Source organism: Cucumis sativus, chromosome 2 (genome assembly GCF_000004075.3).
Source record: "Cucumis sativus cultivar 9930 chromosome 2, Cucumber_9930_V3, whole genome shotgun sequence".
NCBI lineage: Eukaryota > Viridiplantae > Streptophyta > Magnoliopsida > Cucurbitales > Cucurbitaceae > Cucumis > Cucumis sativus.
The window spans coordinates 14,666,335-14,683,482 of NC_026656.2; the positions used below are offsets into that span (position 1 = coordinate 14,666,335).

Sequence of the window (17,148 nt, forward strand, 5' to 3'; positions counted from 1 at the left end):
AAACGTACTAGTGTTAGTTCGTCAATTATTTGGAGTACTAAGTGTATTGACAAGTCTTTCAAAATCTAAGTTAAATTTGTTTTGATCCCTTCTCAAGGATTGTAGGGTGTGGCCAACGAAACCAAACTTGTATGTCTATGATTACTTTGACACTTAGATAATGAAAAATACACTTGAAATAAATGTATATTCTTTTAACCAATGTCTAGCACAAGGTTAACTTCTATGTCTAAATACTCTACCTATATTATATTTCCTTTATGAGAAAATCGTTCTTGTTTAACTCTTTCGATATCAAAGTCAAACATTTTATGTAAACGGTTTTTTCTCATAAAAGTTTTTTGGTGTAAGAGTAAACATTTGAGAGATACTTAACATTGTTTACAACATCATTATAAAAATTATTATGATTTTCACACATGACTACTAGAATCAACTAATCAATATCAACGGTGTCACCAATATCCTGATTATTGATTAGAATAGACCAATGTAAATCAACAATGTCCAAAGTTGGTTTTAGCTCAAAATTGATGTTGATTGATCGATGATCACTCAACCCCTATAAATGAAACCATCTTTGATGTCCAACTTCAGCGACGACAACCTCCTAAGACCTACCTCCAATGACCATCTACGACAATCATCTCCCAAAACCACTTATTTATACAACTAACTTCAAGGGCCAATTCGTAATGAATCTTCTTTTGTAGTATTTTAGAAATTGTTCGACCGAACAACAAAACAAACAAATTTGGGTCGTGTGAAAGCATTTTTTAACAAATGTAACAACACACAAATTGTTTTATTTAAATTTTTTTATATATAAAAGTGTTTAAATGAAAACAACTTATTGAAAAACAATTTTTAGTCAATCAAACATGGTTTAGTATATAATTTGTTTCATGAGCCTCGTCAAAGATGGAACCAAAAAATTGTATAATGTGGAGAAAAGGTCATTTATAAAACTAAACTAAGAGATTAAGATTTAAAAAATCTTACAAGGAATCTTTTACAATAATTTATAGATTTTAATTCAATTCATTTAATATAATATCTTAGTTAGTATTGCAAGATCCCCTGAAGTAACGCTTGCCTAATTGCTTTTGAATAATAATCTAAGATTATGCATCTAAGTTGACCATGTTTTGTGGTGGACTATGCTTAATTAGCAAACTATCACTCCTCCATATACATTTTTGTACAAAGATAACATGCATCCACGTGCAACGTACATGAAAATAAAAATCAAGACTTAAAAATTAGTGGAACTAAGTCTTTTTATTTACAAAATATGATATTAAAATATTATACAAACTAGCAATCTAAATACAAACTCCAGACTCAAACTAAAATAATTTACGTTCCAAATACAAACTTCCTACATAGAGATAATTTGCACTTCAAATACAAATTTTCTAAACACAAACTAGAATAGTACACACTCAAATGTAACCAACCTCACAAACCAGCACTTAAAAATTTAAAAATAATAAAAATGAAGTTTTGGAAGTTTAGAGAGGAAAAAGAATCTAATTTAGGGGTATTTCAATAATATAATAACCTTTAATGAATGATATCATTCAATTCTTAACTTAGATGAATTCCACAACTCTTTCAAATACAACTCTAATGTCTAGTTTTTTTTTTCTCCATATGCTTCGAAACTTATAACCATCCAACATTTTAAGATGATGCATTGTATGTAATACTCTACACTAGACCAAACACACTTATGAGATCAAGAGAAGAAATGGGACAGCCTTGAGTGAAACTGAAACATGCCTTGATACTTGATAAAGAAGATTATCCAGAAATAATGAAAGAATCGATTATGTTTCCACTCATTGCCGTTATTCATATGTACCTGAAATCATAAGAAAAATAAATATACATTATTAACTCTATAAGCAAAATGAAATGAAAAGATCATCTACCTACTTCATTTCATTTCTGCTATGAGAAGTAAGAAAGCTTCTATTATTACCTAAATGAATCATTTTTCTTTTTTGTGGTCATCAAAATGCACAATAACCATCTTCTCTCTTCAAAAAGGTCTCGATTTCTTCGAGTGCCTGAGATTCCATGGTATAAACAAGTGTGAGGAAAAGATTGTTATAGAAATAAAATAAGACACATTGTCTAAAAGGCTTTAGTTAATTGTGGTGTAGTGTGTAGGTTATGATGTTTATTCAGAGAATGATAGATATAGTTATAGACCTCGATTGCTATGGCCATAGGCGTGACATTCGATACGTCTTTAGTACCCAGTTTGGCTGCAATTTCTGCATAGGATAACATTAGATTAAGTCATTTGGTATTGAGCTTTTAGATTCACGGAATGGAGGAACCACCCAATAATACTTAATTGTTCGGAATGGCATTTGAAAAAAGAGATTTAAATGAAAGCAATTTTCTATAGCAAAAAAAAAAAAAAAAAAACTAATGAAGTGTCTAAGCCAAAGCTGCTTAAAGCGAAAAATTAACCTCCTAAAATTCATTTCAAACTCTTCCTAGATGGCATCCATCTCTTTAGTGGTCGGTAGTCGAATGAGATTAAAACCAAAACCATTGAGTTTTTGACATTAAGTTGGTAGAATACATTAATAATATATCACGGAGAGATGTCTTACTTTCGCAGGAAACTTTGACTTCAGCGTTGGCATATGCTTCGCCCCTCTCTTCCAGAAGAGTAGATAAACGGACGAGGGTCTGTAGATAACAGGAAATAGAAAAATATTTATTCGAGAGTCAATTTTAAAACTAATCTTTAAGGGTTATTACTTATTATGTTGTCAGGAGAAAACAGAAACTCTGTAAAATCATACATTTCATGTGTATGTTTTGTGTAAAATAACTTCAACATAATTAATTTTAAAACGTTTGTTTTATTGGACATTATTTCGCAGAAACCTGGAAGATCAAATTTATGAATAAAGGGAAACAAACAGTGAAAAAAAATACCTTTGAGTATGCATCATTTGAATCATGATGCAAAAGGGGACGAGAATTGGTTCCTACAGCTGAAATTCTCTTAACCAAGGCTTCCAAAGGCACATCCAACCAAACACTGATGCCTTTATGCATATATTTCCTGAAAAGTTAGAAATAGTTCACTCTGTCAGATGATACTGAAAGCGAATTTGAAATGAAACACTTGTATTCAACTAGTCTGTCTTCTTACCAGTTTATCGATCTCGTTACAGCACCTCCGCCTGTGGAAATAACAAACTGGCGCATCAAAGATAACTTCCTCAATGCTTCCGTCTGCAGGAATCAAGATACGTTTAGGTTCACTGGTATGTTAATCAGCTAAAGTTCGGCTTTGGACTTCATATATGCATAAAATAGAGCTTGTCTTGTGCTAACAACATTTCAAGAGGGAGAAATGTGAAACATTACACGTTCTGAGTCTACGGAAAAATTTCATGGCCCAGTGAACATGTTGAAATTATTATTAGCAAGTGATAACGACCTTTTCACGGTATTATCTTTAAGAAGGGGAAAAAAAAAACCAAAGTAACGACCTTTTCACGGTATTATCATTATTGGAATGATATTAACTTTGACCTTCGAGGCTAATATATGAGGTTTTGGTTCAAGCAAGAACCAAATCCCTTAAACAATAAAAGATGAAAATCTCTAATCGCTTTAACTACAAAAAGGAAAATCTCCAATAAGATCACTTTGGTCAATTCTAGATACTATATATAACACTTTAAAAAGTACTCTGAAGTACAAATTCAAATGTATATTGGAGACAAACAGTTGAAATATCCTCATCACTGAAGAGAGGAGCAGCCCGACCAAGATCCATGTTCTGATATAAAACCTAACAGCTAAAACGCTTGACAAGATAATAAAACACTTGAGAAAATGAGAGAGAAAGGTAAGCATAATAATGAACATGCAACATAAACTTTGAACATGACAGTGAACATGCAACATAAATAATGTCAAGATGTGAAAAATGATTTGGCAGTTATGCATCAAGACTGACCTCCCTTTCTCTAAAGAAGTCCTCCCCATAGACCTTGAAAACTTCGGCTACAGAAATTCCCATGTCTTGTTCCACCAATGAATCACTGTGGCATCCAAAACATGAAATAGCACAAGAGATCAGCATGGAAATGTCTCATCAAATGATAGTACGTGCTGATGCATAGAGTAGCAAAATTCAATACAGATGCCAGATATCATAGCTTTAGCATAAAAACCTAGGTCAACAGTTATTTTCTCTCATTTATAGATGGGAATAAAATTAGGAACCGGATCTAGTTATTTTTCTCCTCCTGTTGCAGCTTCAATGATAATGTACGTCAGCTGCATGTTACGCAGCTTTTGCTTTTCAATAGACCTTGGAAGTTAAATTTAATTATAAAACCTAAAGAAAGTAGACATTTCCCTTGCTATGGAATCAAGATGTAACTAAGAGTGGAAGAATTTTGTCGAAAGTTAGTAAATTCATTAACAGCTATGAAACAAACCTATCCGAAAAGGAGTAACCAAGTGCATTTGACAAGACTTTTCCCACAGTTGTTTTCCCGGAGCCCATCATTCCTGCATTTCATATATAAGATTTTAAATATCTAACTGCATAAGCTCAAGAGTAATGATGAACTCCAAGAAAGAAACTCACCAACAAGATATATACAGCGCCCATTTAAATATGACTCAATCTCCCGGGACTTCCTCTGGAATTTTATGACCAGTGAGCAAAGAGATGAAAGTATGCTAAACAACTAATAGGACAACTTTTGTCCCCCTTTTAGCAAAAAGCAGGGAAAAGGAAAAGTAAGAGGCTCCACAATCACAGAAGGCAGGAAAGCGATGGAAAGCCAAGTAAAATGATAATGAAAAGGTGGGATTGGGAAACCCTTACCTGTATAGCCAAAGTCTCATCAACAGAAGCACAATGGTTTCCAGATTCCAACACTGAGAAACACAAAAATTGAAAATTTTATCAAAAATGTTTTTTTTTTCCCTGAAAAACTCGACTTTCATGGAAAAAAATGAAAGAGTACACAAACATACAAAAAGAAAAATGTCATAAAAAAGAGCCGACCTACAAGGAGTTTCAATCAAGAGAAATAAGACCAAGCTAATAGTAACAAAAGAGCTTAGAAACAGAGGCCCAAAGCGAAACAGAGAATCTAGCAAGGGACCACAGGATTGCCAAAAGAAATTCTTATGTCCTCTGAAGATTATGTTAGTTCTCTCACCCAAAATCCCCAACAATATAGAAGATATCCCAGTCGGCCTAACATCTTAAGTTCATAAAAGACGATTACCCTGTTCTCTATTTTTGATCTTTTTTATCTTCTTTAGAAATTATTAGTTTTGCAAATATAGTATCTATGCAGGAAGAAATGAGGAGAATGGATCAAACTCAAGCTGATGATTAGGGAAATTTCACGAAACTCTCATTCTGGGCAGGAACCAATCAATAGGATAGTTTCAAAGGAAAGAAAAATGTTTTTATGGCTCTTACTTCAGGCATCGGACTGATCAGACTCAGACTCCTGATCTATATTTTCAAAAGATTCCTTATTCCACGAATTCTAGACTCACCCATCTAAAAAGATCTTAAAGCAACTAGATGTGTCTTCACGGTGGAAGCAACTGGGAGAAAAGGTAACAGGTTGAAATGAAAATTGTCATTTTAAAACACATTTAACAAGTGATTCTAAGATGTTTAAGTATATCAAGAAAATTCTAACAAGTGAAGAAACATTAATTTTTAGAATGGGTAAAGATGAGGAACTTCATGAATTATTGGGGTTCCAATGACGTAGATAATCTGAATTAAAGAAATTTTCACAAGTAAATGCTAATCAAAATTCTAGGAGCTAAGCTAGAAATGACTCTTACCAAATACAAACATAATTCCACAAAATACCATCGAATTAACAGGTAATCTCATTTCATTAGCTTGAAGTAGAGAAAATTGAATATATCAGTAATAGATCGCTAATACCAAACCTGAAGAGTTATTATAAGAACAGGAGATTTTCAAAGCGACGGTTCTCCGATGATTTGAATGTCTCGACACTCGTAAATCGAATGAAAATGGGGCCTGCAATACATCCTGCTCCGCTAATCTCCTAGGGAAATGCAGCGAACCCTTCGATTTTGCAGAAATACTCTTCGAGTGAATCCATGGCGAAAACTGCAACTGCTGCGTTACCGTAGTCTCCATACTTACTGGCATAGCAGCTCAAATTTCTCCAAATTTCAAAAACAAATAAGAATTTCACACCACTGCAAACCCGAAGATCATCACGTTAGATTCTCAGTCCATTCATCTTCAAAAACAAAAACAACAACAACAACCAAATAAAACAGGTACCGTAAAATTTAAAAACACACACACAACCTAATTTTAAGTTACAAAAAAGCAGAATGAAAAACAGAACAAATCCGAAACGGAAAGGAATGACTCAAAACTGATAAATCCGAAACGGATGGAAAACTTGCTATAATAAAGGCAAAATGAGGCGTACTGAAAGACGGAATTCGATGATATGAAGAGGATGAACAGAGGTAAGAATTTGGAGCTGGGATTTATCTCAGAATACTCCTCCGGTTGGCAATGCCTCCGTCTTTCTCAGCTCCGATACCTGAAACTTGGTCGCTGGAGCTTATGTGATGATGATATTTGATATATATTTGTGTATAGGGGAATTTAAAAATAAAAATGTTTTACCTTCGGATTGGCGATGGAATTTGGACTTTGAAGGCATAGAGATGCGATGCCTTGACAGTGGGGCTTTTGTTATTATTATTTGTTTAATCAAATTTAATTCATGTATTCAAAATTGGCTCTTACCAACCCCCATGAGTCATCGCTACTTCCCCGCCTTGGTCAATAACGGCAACAAGTGAAAATATTTACATACAATTTTTCTTTTTTTCTTTTTTTTTTTCATTTTTAGTTATATTTGTTATACTTTAATAAAATTAAAGAATTTCGTCACGTTTTGTTTTATTTCATTTTTTTATAATTATAAAAAACAAATAATTATTATTTATTAGTATCTAAATGTTAGAAACTTTTTCATTCTTTTTCTTTTTCATTACATTTTTTATATTTTAATTTAGAACGAAATTTGAATGTATTTCTTTTACACTTCATTTTTTATAATCATACCAATAACTTAAATAAATAAGAAAAGGTTAAAGTTGAATTTTTTGTTTACTACATTTTTTTTCATACTTAAATTTAAGAAAATGCGTTTTGTGTAAATTAAGTGATTTCAAACCTTTTTATATTTATGTGATAAAAAAAAGGACGTTTGCGAAAAAAAATTATGAAAATAAGATTGATGTCACTACATTTTTAATTTGCAAAAAGTAGCAAATTTAAAATCTTATAATATTCTGATATTCGTTTAATACCACTAATTACTTGTTATATTTGTCATATTTGTAATATGCAAAAAAATAATGTGTTATAAGCTATTTTATTTCTAAATGTTTTTGTGATAGGAAGAAATTCCCTATAATAAAAATATTTCCAATTATGTGAACATAATACGAAGTTAATAAGTACTTCATTTTATAGTATGTGATCATAATAGGTGTATTCATCAATAAAAGATATCTCACAAATGTAATAAAATGAGTCGACTTATTTAAAAATATAACAACGATATTTAGGTTTTATCTTTTGCAAATCAATGTTTTCATAATCTTTCACTTTTTAACTTAGGATCGAAGTATGTGCGGCAATGAATGTCTGGTTGACTCACCCCTCCAAATATTGGTATATAAACTATAGTTTAAAAAAAAAAAAAAAACCTAACTACCTTTCGAGCATTTGGTAGACAAATATCCAAAGGATGGAAGGAGATTTGATACAAATATATATATCAAGCAATCAAACAAATTCATGGTGGTCAACAAAAACACACACATTGCCTTTTAAACTTAGATGAGCAAATTTTAACTTCAGTTAAAATTAATTAATTTATTGATCGAATTAATAGTAATAAGAGCGGTAAATTTCATGTTTTCAAATTTTATTTTAAATGCTAACAACTAATAAATTTTTAAAAAACAAACTAAAAGTGGGACTAAATATATTTATAATTTAGTGAGAATGCATGTACTAAAAATTAACATAAAATAATATATTTAAAACTTCAATTTCAAATTTTGAATGCACTGTGAATAAAAAAATATTATTTTCAGAATCACACCGCTACAAACTCCAAAACAAAATATAGACAAAAATGACATTTTTTAAACGTAATAAATTTGAAAATGTATAAAACAAAATTTAAATTACTTAAAAGATAGATATATTTTTAAAAAATAGCAAAATAGATAAATTGAAATATTTACAAATTATAGAAAAATTTTAGATTCTATAGTTTTCTCTTACTTAAATATCATTAAATCAAACTTATTTATAAACAAATTAATATATTTTGAAAAGTAGAAGGTTGAATGTTTATTTTTAATAATTGTTGTACTATGAAAATTAGTAAAGAAAAAAAAAAAACCATTTAATCTGCTGTAAGCAATTTAATTCTGAAACGTGTTATTTTGAAAGGGTAGATTTGGAAATGTGTGTAAAACCTTAAAGCAAAGGGTAGGATTGGTTGCGATGTGAGGGAAGAAGTTGAAGTGATGTGGTGATGTGGTGATGTGGAGATGTGGTGAGTGTGAGGACGTGGGTAGGTGATTCTAGTGGATAACCTTGAGTCGTAACTATGACGTGGCGTAGGGTTGGTGAGAAAGAGAAAAAAGGAGTTGGCAATGAAAATATATGTTTTTCTTTTTTTAAAATCCGACGTGGACCCCAGTTAAAATTTCCTAGCAATTCTGCTTTTTAAAAAAGTGGTTTTGGAGGATTTGATTTGACGACTGGATTGCTTTGCTCCTCATGGACCAGACCATCATCCTTATGCTTCTTTCCCTTCCCCTCATTTCATCATCATCATCATCATCATCTATCTTCTTCCTTACAACACAGGACACTTTCATAATCACTCTTTTTTTTTGTTAACTCTTTCCTTTTTCCTTAACAGCAAATATATATATATATAACCCTATAATTGTATTATCACACCTGGCTTAATCTCGTTCTTTCAAAATTAAATAACCTCAGATAATGTACATTATTTGAGCTCCATTTATGTTGATTATTGTACTTTTTAATACCTTATTTTTGGTATTCTCTCTTAGATAGTGCACAAAATTAGATATAAAAAAGTGGGTTTGATATAAATAGTTGAGAAGATTCCAATACAATCAACAATAGTACAAGTTCTTACAAGCACACCCCACCACCATTTCTCTCTTATCTACCCATCTTCTTCTTGTGTGGTCGGTGTTAAGTGTTCAAACAACAACACTCATATCTTTTTTCCATTCCACTCCTTTCTTCACATACCCAACTTCATAACCTAACATGTCAACTCACCTATTAAATATCTTTTCTTTTCTTTTTCAATTCAAATTACAACTTTATCCTTGTACTACTACATTAAATCATTATTTAAATTCACTTACTTCAACCAATATATGTTTGATAAATAATCTTGAGAACTGTTCTTCATTTTGTGATTCAGGTTGTACAAGTTTCAAACAAAAATATCTATTTTGTGATAAAATCTTTAATGCTTGTTTTCTTTTTCATTTTTTTCTTACAAGTTAACGTTGTTGTATCGTTAAGGAGTAAAATGGAGATTGTTACTATAAAAAATGTAAGTTTGTTGATACGTTAGAAAACGAAGTACTCATATGATGGTTTCTTCTTGCGTAATAACTTTAATAATGATAAACCTAATAAGTTCGTGTTACGTAAAAAAAACAGCTGTAATCGTGTGATGGTATTTTCCGCTTTAACTTTATTTTTTATTTTTTATTTTTATTTTTATGAGTAAATAACTTTATTGTTTACCCTTAAAGTTGCCTTAATAGACAAATTTGCCCTTAAATTTGTTGGATAAGAAGAAAGGGGACAAGGAGAGAGAATCTAGAAAAGTAACAAAAGAAAATGGGGGTAATTGTGTCATTTTGCTATATTAAATGTGTCACTTTAATTCATTCACTATCAACCAGTTGCTATGACAACGATGCATAAAAATGAGAATTATCAACGTTGAGTCGTAGGAAATACAATGCTACTTTAATTGCTTGTTATATATTAATTTCTTCCTTTTTTTTTATGAAAATTTTGTTTGGAAATGATATCTTAATAATTTATTCCAGGTTGAGATTCACATCTAGCTAAGAAAACAAAGTGAAAGGTACACCTCTAACTTATGTTGTGGGTTTGAACCCTAAAGGGTACCACTCATGTTTTAGAGAGGAGATCTCCACATACGCACGCACATTGCCACCATTCTGTAGGAGTTCAAAATACGAACTTCAAATTGTTGCTTCACCACATGGTTCGGCTCCAACACTTTCTTTTTTTATATATAACAATGGATTGTAGAGATTCGAATCACAAAAATGTCAGATATCAATAACTTCTAAGAATGATGTTGGATCCATTAACACCATCAAATAATTACTCACAAAACAAAAATGTATTTTAAATGAAATCCAACGAAGAGAGGAACTAGAATTATTATAGAAAGTAAAGAAGCTAACTCATTTTGTTTGACAATAACTTGCAAATGAAGAGGTTCATGTTGTTGCAAAAATGGTAGTCACGCCATTTTTTTAAAGATGTTCATGAGACTTATTCCAAGGAAATTTTATTCTTGAATAAGGAGGCCTATTATATAATTGAGAAGAATGAAGGTTACCCTCCACAATCTCCCAACAATATATATGATACTGCAATCTTTTTACACCTGAAAACAAAATGTACGTTCTATGACTCTTGATCAGTAGCAACATTAAAGAAGAGACTGAAAAATGAGTCAAAAAATTATTCAGAGTTTAGGGTTTATGCGGGAAAAAAATGGAATTTTTTGGATTTTTTTAAATTCATGACATTTTTTTTAGTCACAGACTTAGGACTAAAAATAGAGTCATGGAATAAGGAAGATGATAATTGATTTATTATTTATCCACAAATTCTAATAATTATGTGATGTTATTCCATAAAACTAATCATGCAGTTGGGTGACCTTAAACAAAAAATTTGGACAATGTTCATCAATTTTTGGCCATTTGGGGAGGAAAGAGTTAGATATATTTCTTTCATCGATGAGAAGAGAAGTTGAAGGGTCGTCTAAAAAATCTAACCAAATGTAAGTTTCTACTTATGGGTCTTTTGCAGCTTCATTGTTAATATATGTTTTACAAAAACATGTGCACTTGCCTGCTTTTTGTTGCAAGTATTGACATAAATTAAATTGTTAGGTTTTTGTCGTGGATAATTTTGGATACGAAGATTAAATCTAAAAAGTCTTATTCATCCTAAATGGTCCAGGTTGTGATCCAATTGGTCCACAAAAGGTCGAGCTAGGTTAAAGCCTACTTAGCCCCCTCTCATTTTGATAGGTGCCAAAAATGAGAAGGCGAAGAAATAATTGAACCCTCAACTCAAAAATTAATGCACCAAAACTTACCTTTCTTTCGGATGCAAAATTACAAAATGACAAACAATTGAGTCAGTCAGCTCAAATTGGTCTATCTCAGCTCGGAAGCCAAAGCCGATGTCAACCTTTTCCATTCTTTAAAACTTATTCTCGATATGCCTCTATGGCGTTTCTTTGCATGTGACCTGATTTAACTCTCAAGAGTCTTATTCCTAAAAAAAATAGGAGAAGTATTTCAATTCTTTTTCTTAAAAGGATGAAAGAAACTCTAGTTTTAACCATATCTATATATTTTATATAAAGCATGACAGTTCTATACAGGACATAAGTTCATCTTCTGTCCTATAAGTTCACTCAATTAAAACCAATCACCTTCACGTTTAACTTACGTTCAACATGTTTTTGTTTTTAATTATCCTCTCACCATCTTGCAAAACAAAAAAAAAAAAAAAACACTTTTTCTATCTTTTATTTTTTTCAAACTTATTGCACTAGTCATTATCATTATATAATTTATTTTTTAGTGAATAATGTTTGTGGACAAATTTCTTACATAAATTAAATGTTTATCATTTAGACGTCTTTAGAAACATTAATCCCATGTTATGTGTGAGGGGTTCTACCACACAAATTACAAACACATCAACTACAAAAGTAAGATAACAAAATAGGCCAATGGAAGAAAAAAAATAGAGAAATAAATTACCCAAACTAAGAATTCATTAGTGTTTCATAAGGGCAATTTTTTTTTCTTTTAGTTTTAGACTTGGGAACATTCTACTTCAAACATGGTTTTTTTTTTCAAGTTCAAACTTTGCGAGTAAACTCTCAAAATTCTTGTTCTAACAAATTTGATTTCAAGCTACATTCTAAAATGTAAGTGTCATTTGATTTCATTTGTTTGCCGATGTTCACACGTTATAATAAACTATGAGTCATGCCTCCAAATTTATAATCAAAATATGCAAACTGATTAAGGAATGAAAGAATTTGATTGCATTTAAAAATGGTGTATGACCTATTTTTACTGTTTTAGAATGATAATCATAAATATGTCACATTTATAATTACTGATGTTGTGTTTTCATTAAGATCAAACAATAATGGTAACAAGCAAAGTGAAAAATTCATAACCCTAAGTAAACAATAACAACAAAAAAATTCATCAGATAACACTGAATTCTATCTTGAACATGGATACACCTTCGTTACTTTCCAACTTGAATTGAAGTTAGTTGGTCAGTATTAAAGCCTTCTAAATAGACAAATTTCATAAATGTTTTTAAAATGTTAAATAGGTCGATGAAAACCAACCAAATTTTACTCATCAAATATCAAAATCGATTGAAACATTTAACAAACATCAACCATGGTTGGATACAAAGTGAAAACAAAAGAGGAAGTAAAAGGTGGATAAAGTTGGTAATTAGAAAGAAGAATATAGAAAAGTGGAAGCGTACTTTTGTAAATTTTATGACAAATATGATAAGTAATTAAAAAATAGCTCATTGCATATGGTGAATATGACAAATATGATAAGTAATTAATAGTATCAAATGGCTATCAGACGACTATCGGATGATTATCTGCTTTTAAATTTTATATTTTTACAATTTGAAAAATATAATAAAACGAGTCTTATTGTCGTAATTTTTTTTACTATTTTTACCACCACAATCGGAAAGTTTTATTATAACGTGTGTTAAGTAAAATATTTGTTTTGATGCGTTAAATTTTCTATATTTTTTTAATTTAAAATAAAATTATATATTTTTAATATAAAGTTTTAGTATGGTCCACATTTGTATTTTTGAAAATGCATATTTTATTAATATGGTCCTCAGCTACACAACATTAATTAGCTTAAATATTGAATAGAAAAAAGTACTTCATAATCAAACACTCAGCTCATAAGTCCAACTAATATTATTTATTATATATTGTTTAAAAAATATGAATTTCTTTTTAAATTAATAACCACTTTGAGTGTAGTATAGCATAGTATAATTCAAGATTGGCAATTTTACCTAATCACATGGTCTTAATGAAAAATTTTATTGTTATTGTTATTAAAGTGTCGATAATCAATCATATTGATAAAATATTTAAACTATTTACAAAATATAACCAAATTCATTCTTTATTTTTTATATTTTGTAAATAGTTTTATTTTTTTCTTTTAACAATTATGGATGAGTATAGTTGAGGTGGAATGATTGTATTTTTTTTCATTTTAAGCAACAAACAAGTTATAAACAATTGTTAAGAACACAAACTAATTTACAAGTAATTGGCTTTGATCTCTAGGTCAAATGTTTAAACTTTAGAGTTCATAAACATAGTAACTTTTGATTTTTTTTATTTTTAATTTAAATGTGGTTTGATTCGTTTATGTTTTACTTATAAACTCAAGATATTACGACCGTTATCTCTAACTTGTGGTGCAAATGATTGTGGTCTCTAACAAACCCACATATTTAATGAAATGTTATAATAATGTAATGACCTAAGATTATGGATTAATAGTTTCAAGAAAAGAGAAATTATTTCAAATGATAAAAGTATTTATAAATATTGTAAAATTTAAAATCTATTAATAATAAATATTGAAATTTTACTAAACTATAAATGTTTTAATTGATTTAGTTATATTAGAAAATAGTTTAAAATCTGATAAAAGATTGTGATTAAAATTACTAGTTTTTGAAATCTTCACTCTTTTGAAGTTTAGGATATAAATTAACAAAGTTATTTACATATCTCATTTATTACTAGAAACATGCATTTCTTAGGAATATTAATAGGAAATGGATTTTGAAGCTATATGTTAAACTTTAGTGGCCTTAAGATTGTAGTTGTTATTTGAATAAATAGGTGGAGAAAACACCCATTTTAGGTATTATCTTATACAGATGTTTCAAATTTTCATTTATTTACTTAAACAAAATTTTAAAATTTTGTTTCATCATTTTAGCATTCACATTAATTATAAATAATATTTATTTTTTAAAAAATATTATATTACGTTTATTATGTATCTTATAATTTAGGAAAACTACGTAGGATAACATTTTGAGAATATGATATTATAATTATTGCACAATGTTTTAGAATTTTACAAATATGGCAAAGTTTTCACTTCTCCATCTTAAATTTGTTATTATTCCTAAACTATCATTCAATAAGTTATTTATCTTCCTCTTTTTAATGTCCTACCCATTATTTGTTTATTCTCTCACTATTTAAGACCATGATTATTTGTTTATTTTTATACTAGAAAAATTATTTATTCTTTTTTTCTTAATCTTAATTTTAAAATATCAATAGTACAATAATTGCAATATGAAATATAATACAATGGTTGTTGATCGAAGTAATTTAACTTCATTTGTGATTTTTTTTTACTTTCTTCAATGTATATTTTGAGTTGATCCTGATTCTAAATTATTTTGTTTTATTTTTTTACATTAATTTTTTTGTTTTACTTTGTCTCACTTTCGTATATCAATGTTGTGATATACTTATATTATATGTATTAGTTGGTTAATACACTTACTACGTGATTTTGGTTTTTTTAAATTTTATGCAGTTCTAATGTAACTAAGTGTATCATTATCAAGTATATCAACAATATATTGTTAAAACATATCAGTAAAGTGAATCACTATCAAATATATGAATCAAGTTTACATGTGTATATCAATAGTATATCAAGTGTATAAGTAGGACTTCAAGCATATCAAGTGCATTTAATCAATCAATTGTATCAGTGAAGAATACTAAACGTATCTGTAGTGTATAAGGTGTATCATGAAGGAATTGAATTCTCATAGCGGAAGCGTGTGAACGCCGTGCAAAAGAATTTCAATTTGAAACACATAGAAAACACCTAAACATGCTCCTATGGAGGATAAGGAGAAAAAAAACTAACCTTTGTAGAACCTCCCAAGAAGTCTCAAATGAACAGCACGAGCAACCCCACAAAATCTTCCTTGTTATCATCAAGATAAAAAATACACAGAGAGATGTGGAGCTTCTGTGTTTTTGTTTTAAAGGGAAAATAATTTGCAAATACTTTTTCTATCTTTTCAAGAGATAGTTCTCTTTTAAAATTTCACCTCCCTTCTATATCTTAACCAAAAGAGATGGAGAGGGAAGTTATAAAAAATAACTTCCTCCCTCTCCCATTAGAATAACTCACTCCTTTATTTGAATTAATATTAATATTAATATAATATAAATTCAAATTATATTATATCTTATATAATATTAATTTAATATTATATCTCATATAATATTAATTTTATATTATATCATATATAATATAACCAATGGTTTAGATCTTCTCATATGATCTATAGTTCTAATACGAATCGAATCCATATTATTATTATTTGAATCATATTCAAATATTAACTTCTCTCATAACATTATAATGTATCAAATACATTATATTAATTGTATCATATACAATTTATTCCCTTTAATCAATTTGAAGGATTCAAATTAAACCAAAATAAATTTGATTCTCATTTATCTTTATTGAGCTAACAATGAGACCTTATGGACCTACAGATTAAAGCTCCAATGATGTGAGATCAATTAATTAAACTCTTTAATTAAATTAATCATTATTCATTAATTATCAGTCATTCCACTAAAGACCAATAGTTGCACTCTTCTTACTGTAGATATATTTTTGTCCAAAAATTACCGTTTTGCCCCGTAGTTACATCTAACTCCTTAAGTACCACTAATTCCTCTAATGAACAATAGTTATAGTCCCACTATAACGAAACTCCTCTCGGGCCAAGAGAGGGTGTGGCGCCACATTGTTCAAGCCCTAGAATCAACCCTTAAGAGAGCAATTTCTCTACTTACTCTATCTATAGAGAAGGAGTGAATTCTTTCTTGTGTAGTTGTGTTCCCAGCTCCCTAATCAAACGAATCCCCAAAATGGTAGGCTTATTGAGTCGACGATATGAGCCACTCTCACCCATGCAAATCAAAGAACTGCCTTCATAGGCAGGAGTTCACAACTCACTCAAGATTCAGGTCAAGTCACCTATGGTCATCTTGGTGAAATGTAGTCTTAACTAGTAACGGTGTTAATAGGAGAGACTATTCATTTTGTGGTCCGATCTTATACAAACTCTTTGTATAGAATACCCCTGCTCTAATGTCTCGACATGAATGATTAGAATCAAATCATTTGTAGCACTTTACAACAATTGTAACAACTACAAAACAGGTCGTATTCGTAATGTCACCAGAATAAGGTATTCAGCCTTATCCATCTACTACAGACCATTTAGGTTATCATTTAAACATGATCCACTTGTATGTCTCCACATACATGTTTAGGTTACATAAGATAACCTTGGATGTTAGTTTATTGGTTTTGTGGGTTAGTGCAACTAAATGTCAAATAAAATAACACACTTTATTTTATTAGATAAATAAAATGTTTGTATAATATATACAATTACAAACTACAAAACCACAAGATTTAGGGCATCAATCCCAACATATCAAACATATCTTAGTAATATTTCATGTGTGTATCAAATGTATCGAATGTATCAAAAAGTATCAGTTACATTAAGTGTATCAATCAAATGTATCGGGTGTATCAAGAAGT

The 17,148-nt window shown here is 29.7% G+C and overlaps 1 protein-coding gene across 3 annotated transcripts; it reads right to left on the reverse strand.

The window, feature by feature from the left end:
* Positions 1–1,262: 1,262 nt before the first annotated feature.
* LOC101210546 (shikimate kinase, chloroplastic) lies at positions 1,263–6,861 on the reverse strand. 3 transcript variants are annotated; one of them, XM_011651080.2, is made up of 13 exons: positions 6,707–6,861; positions 6,504–6,620; positions 5,983–6,261; positions 4,883–4,935; positions 4,640–4,694; positions 4,488–4,560; positions 4,001–4,085; positions 3,185–3,267; positions 2,965–3,094; positions 2,634–2,712; positions 2,221–2,285; positions 1,988–2,075; positions 1,263–1,867 (listed from the first exon to the last, which is right to left on the reverse strand). In XM_011651080.2, the coding sequence occupies exons 3-12, from the start codon at positions 6,209–6,211 to the stop codon at positions 2,019–2,021; spliced, it is 909 nt and encodes a 302-aa protein (XP_011649382.1). In that variant the 5' UTR covers positions 6,212–6,261; positions 6,504–6,620; positions 6,707–6,861; the 3' UTR covers positions 1,263–1,867; positions 1,988–2,018.
* Between the last annotated feature and the right edge of the window lie 10,287 nt (positions 6,862–17,148).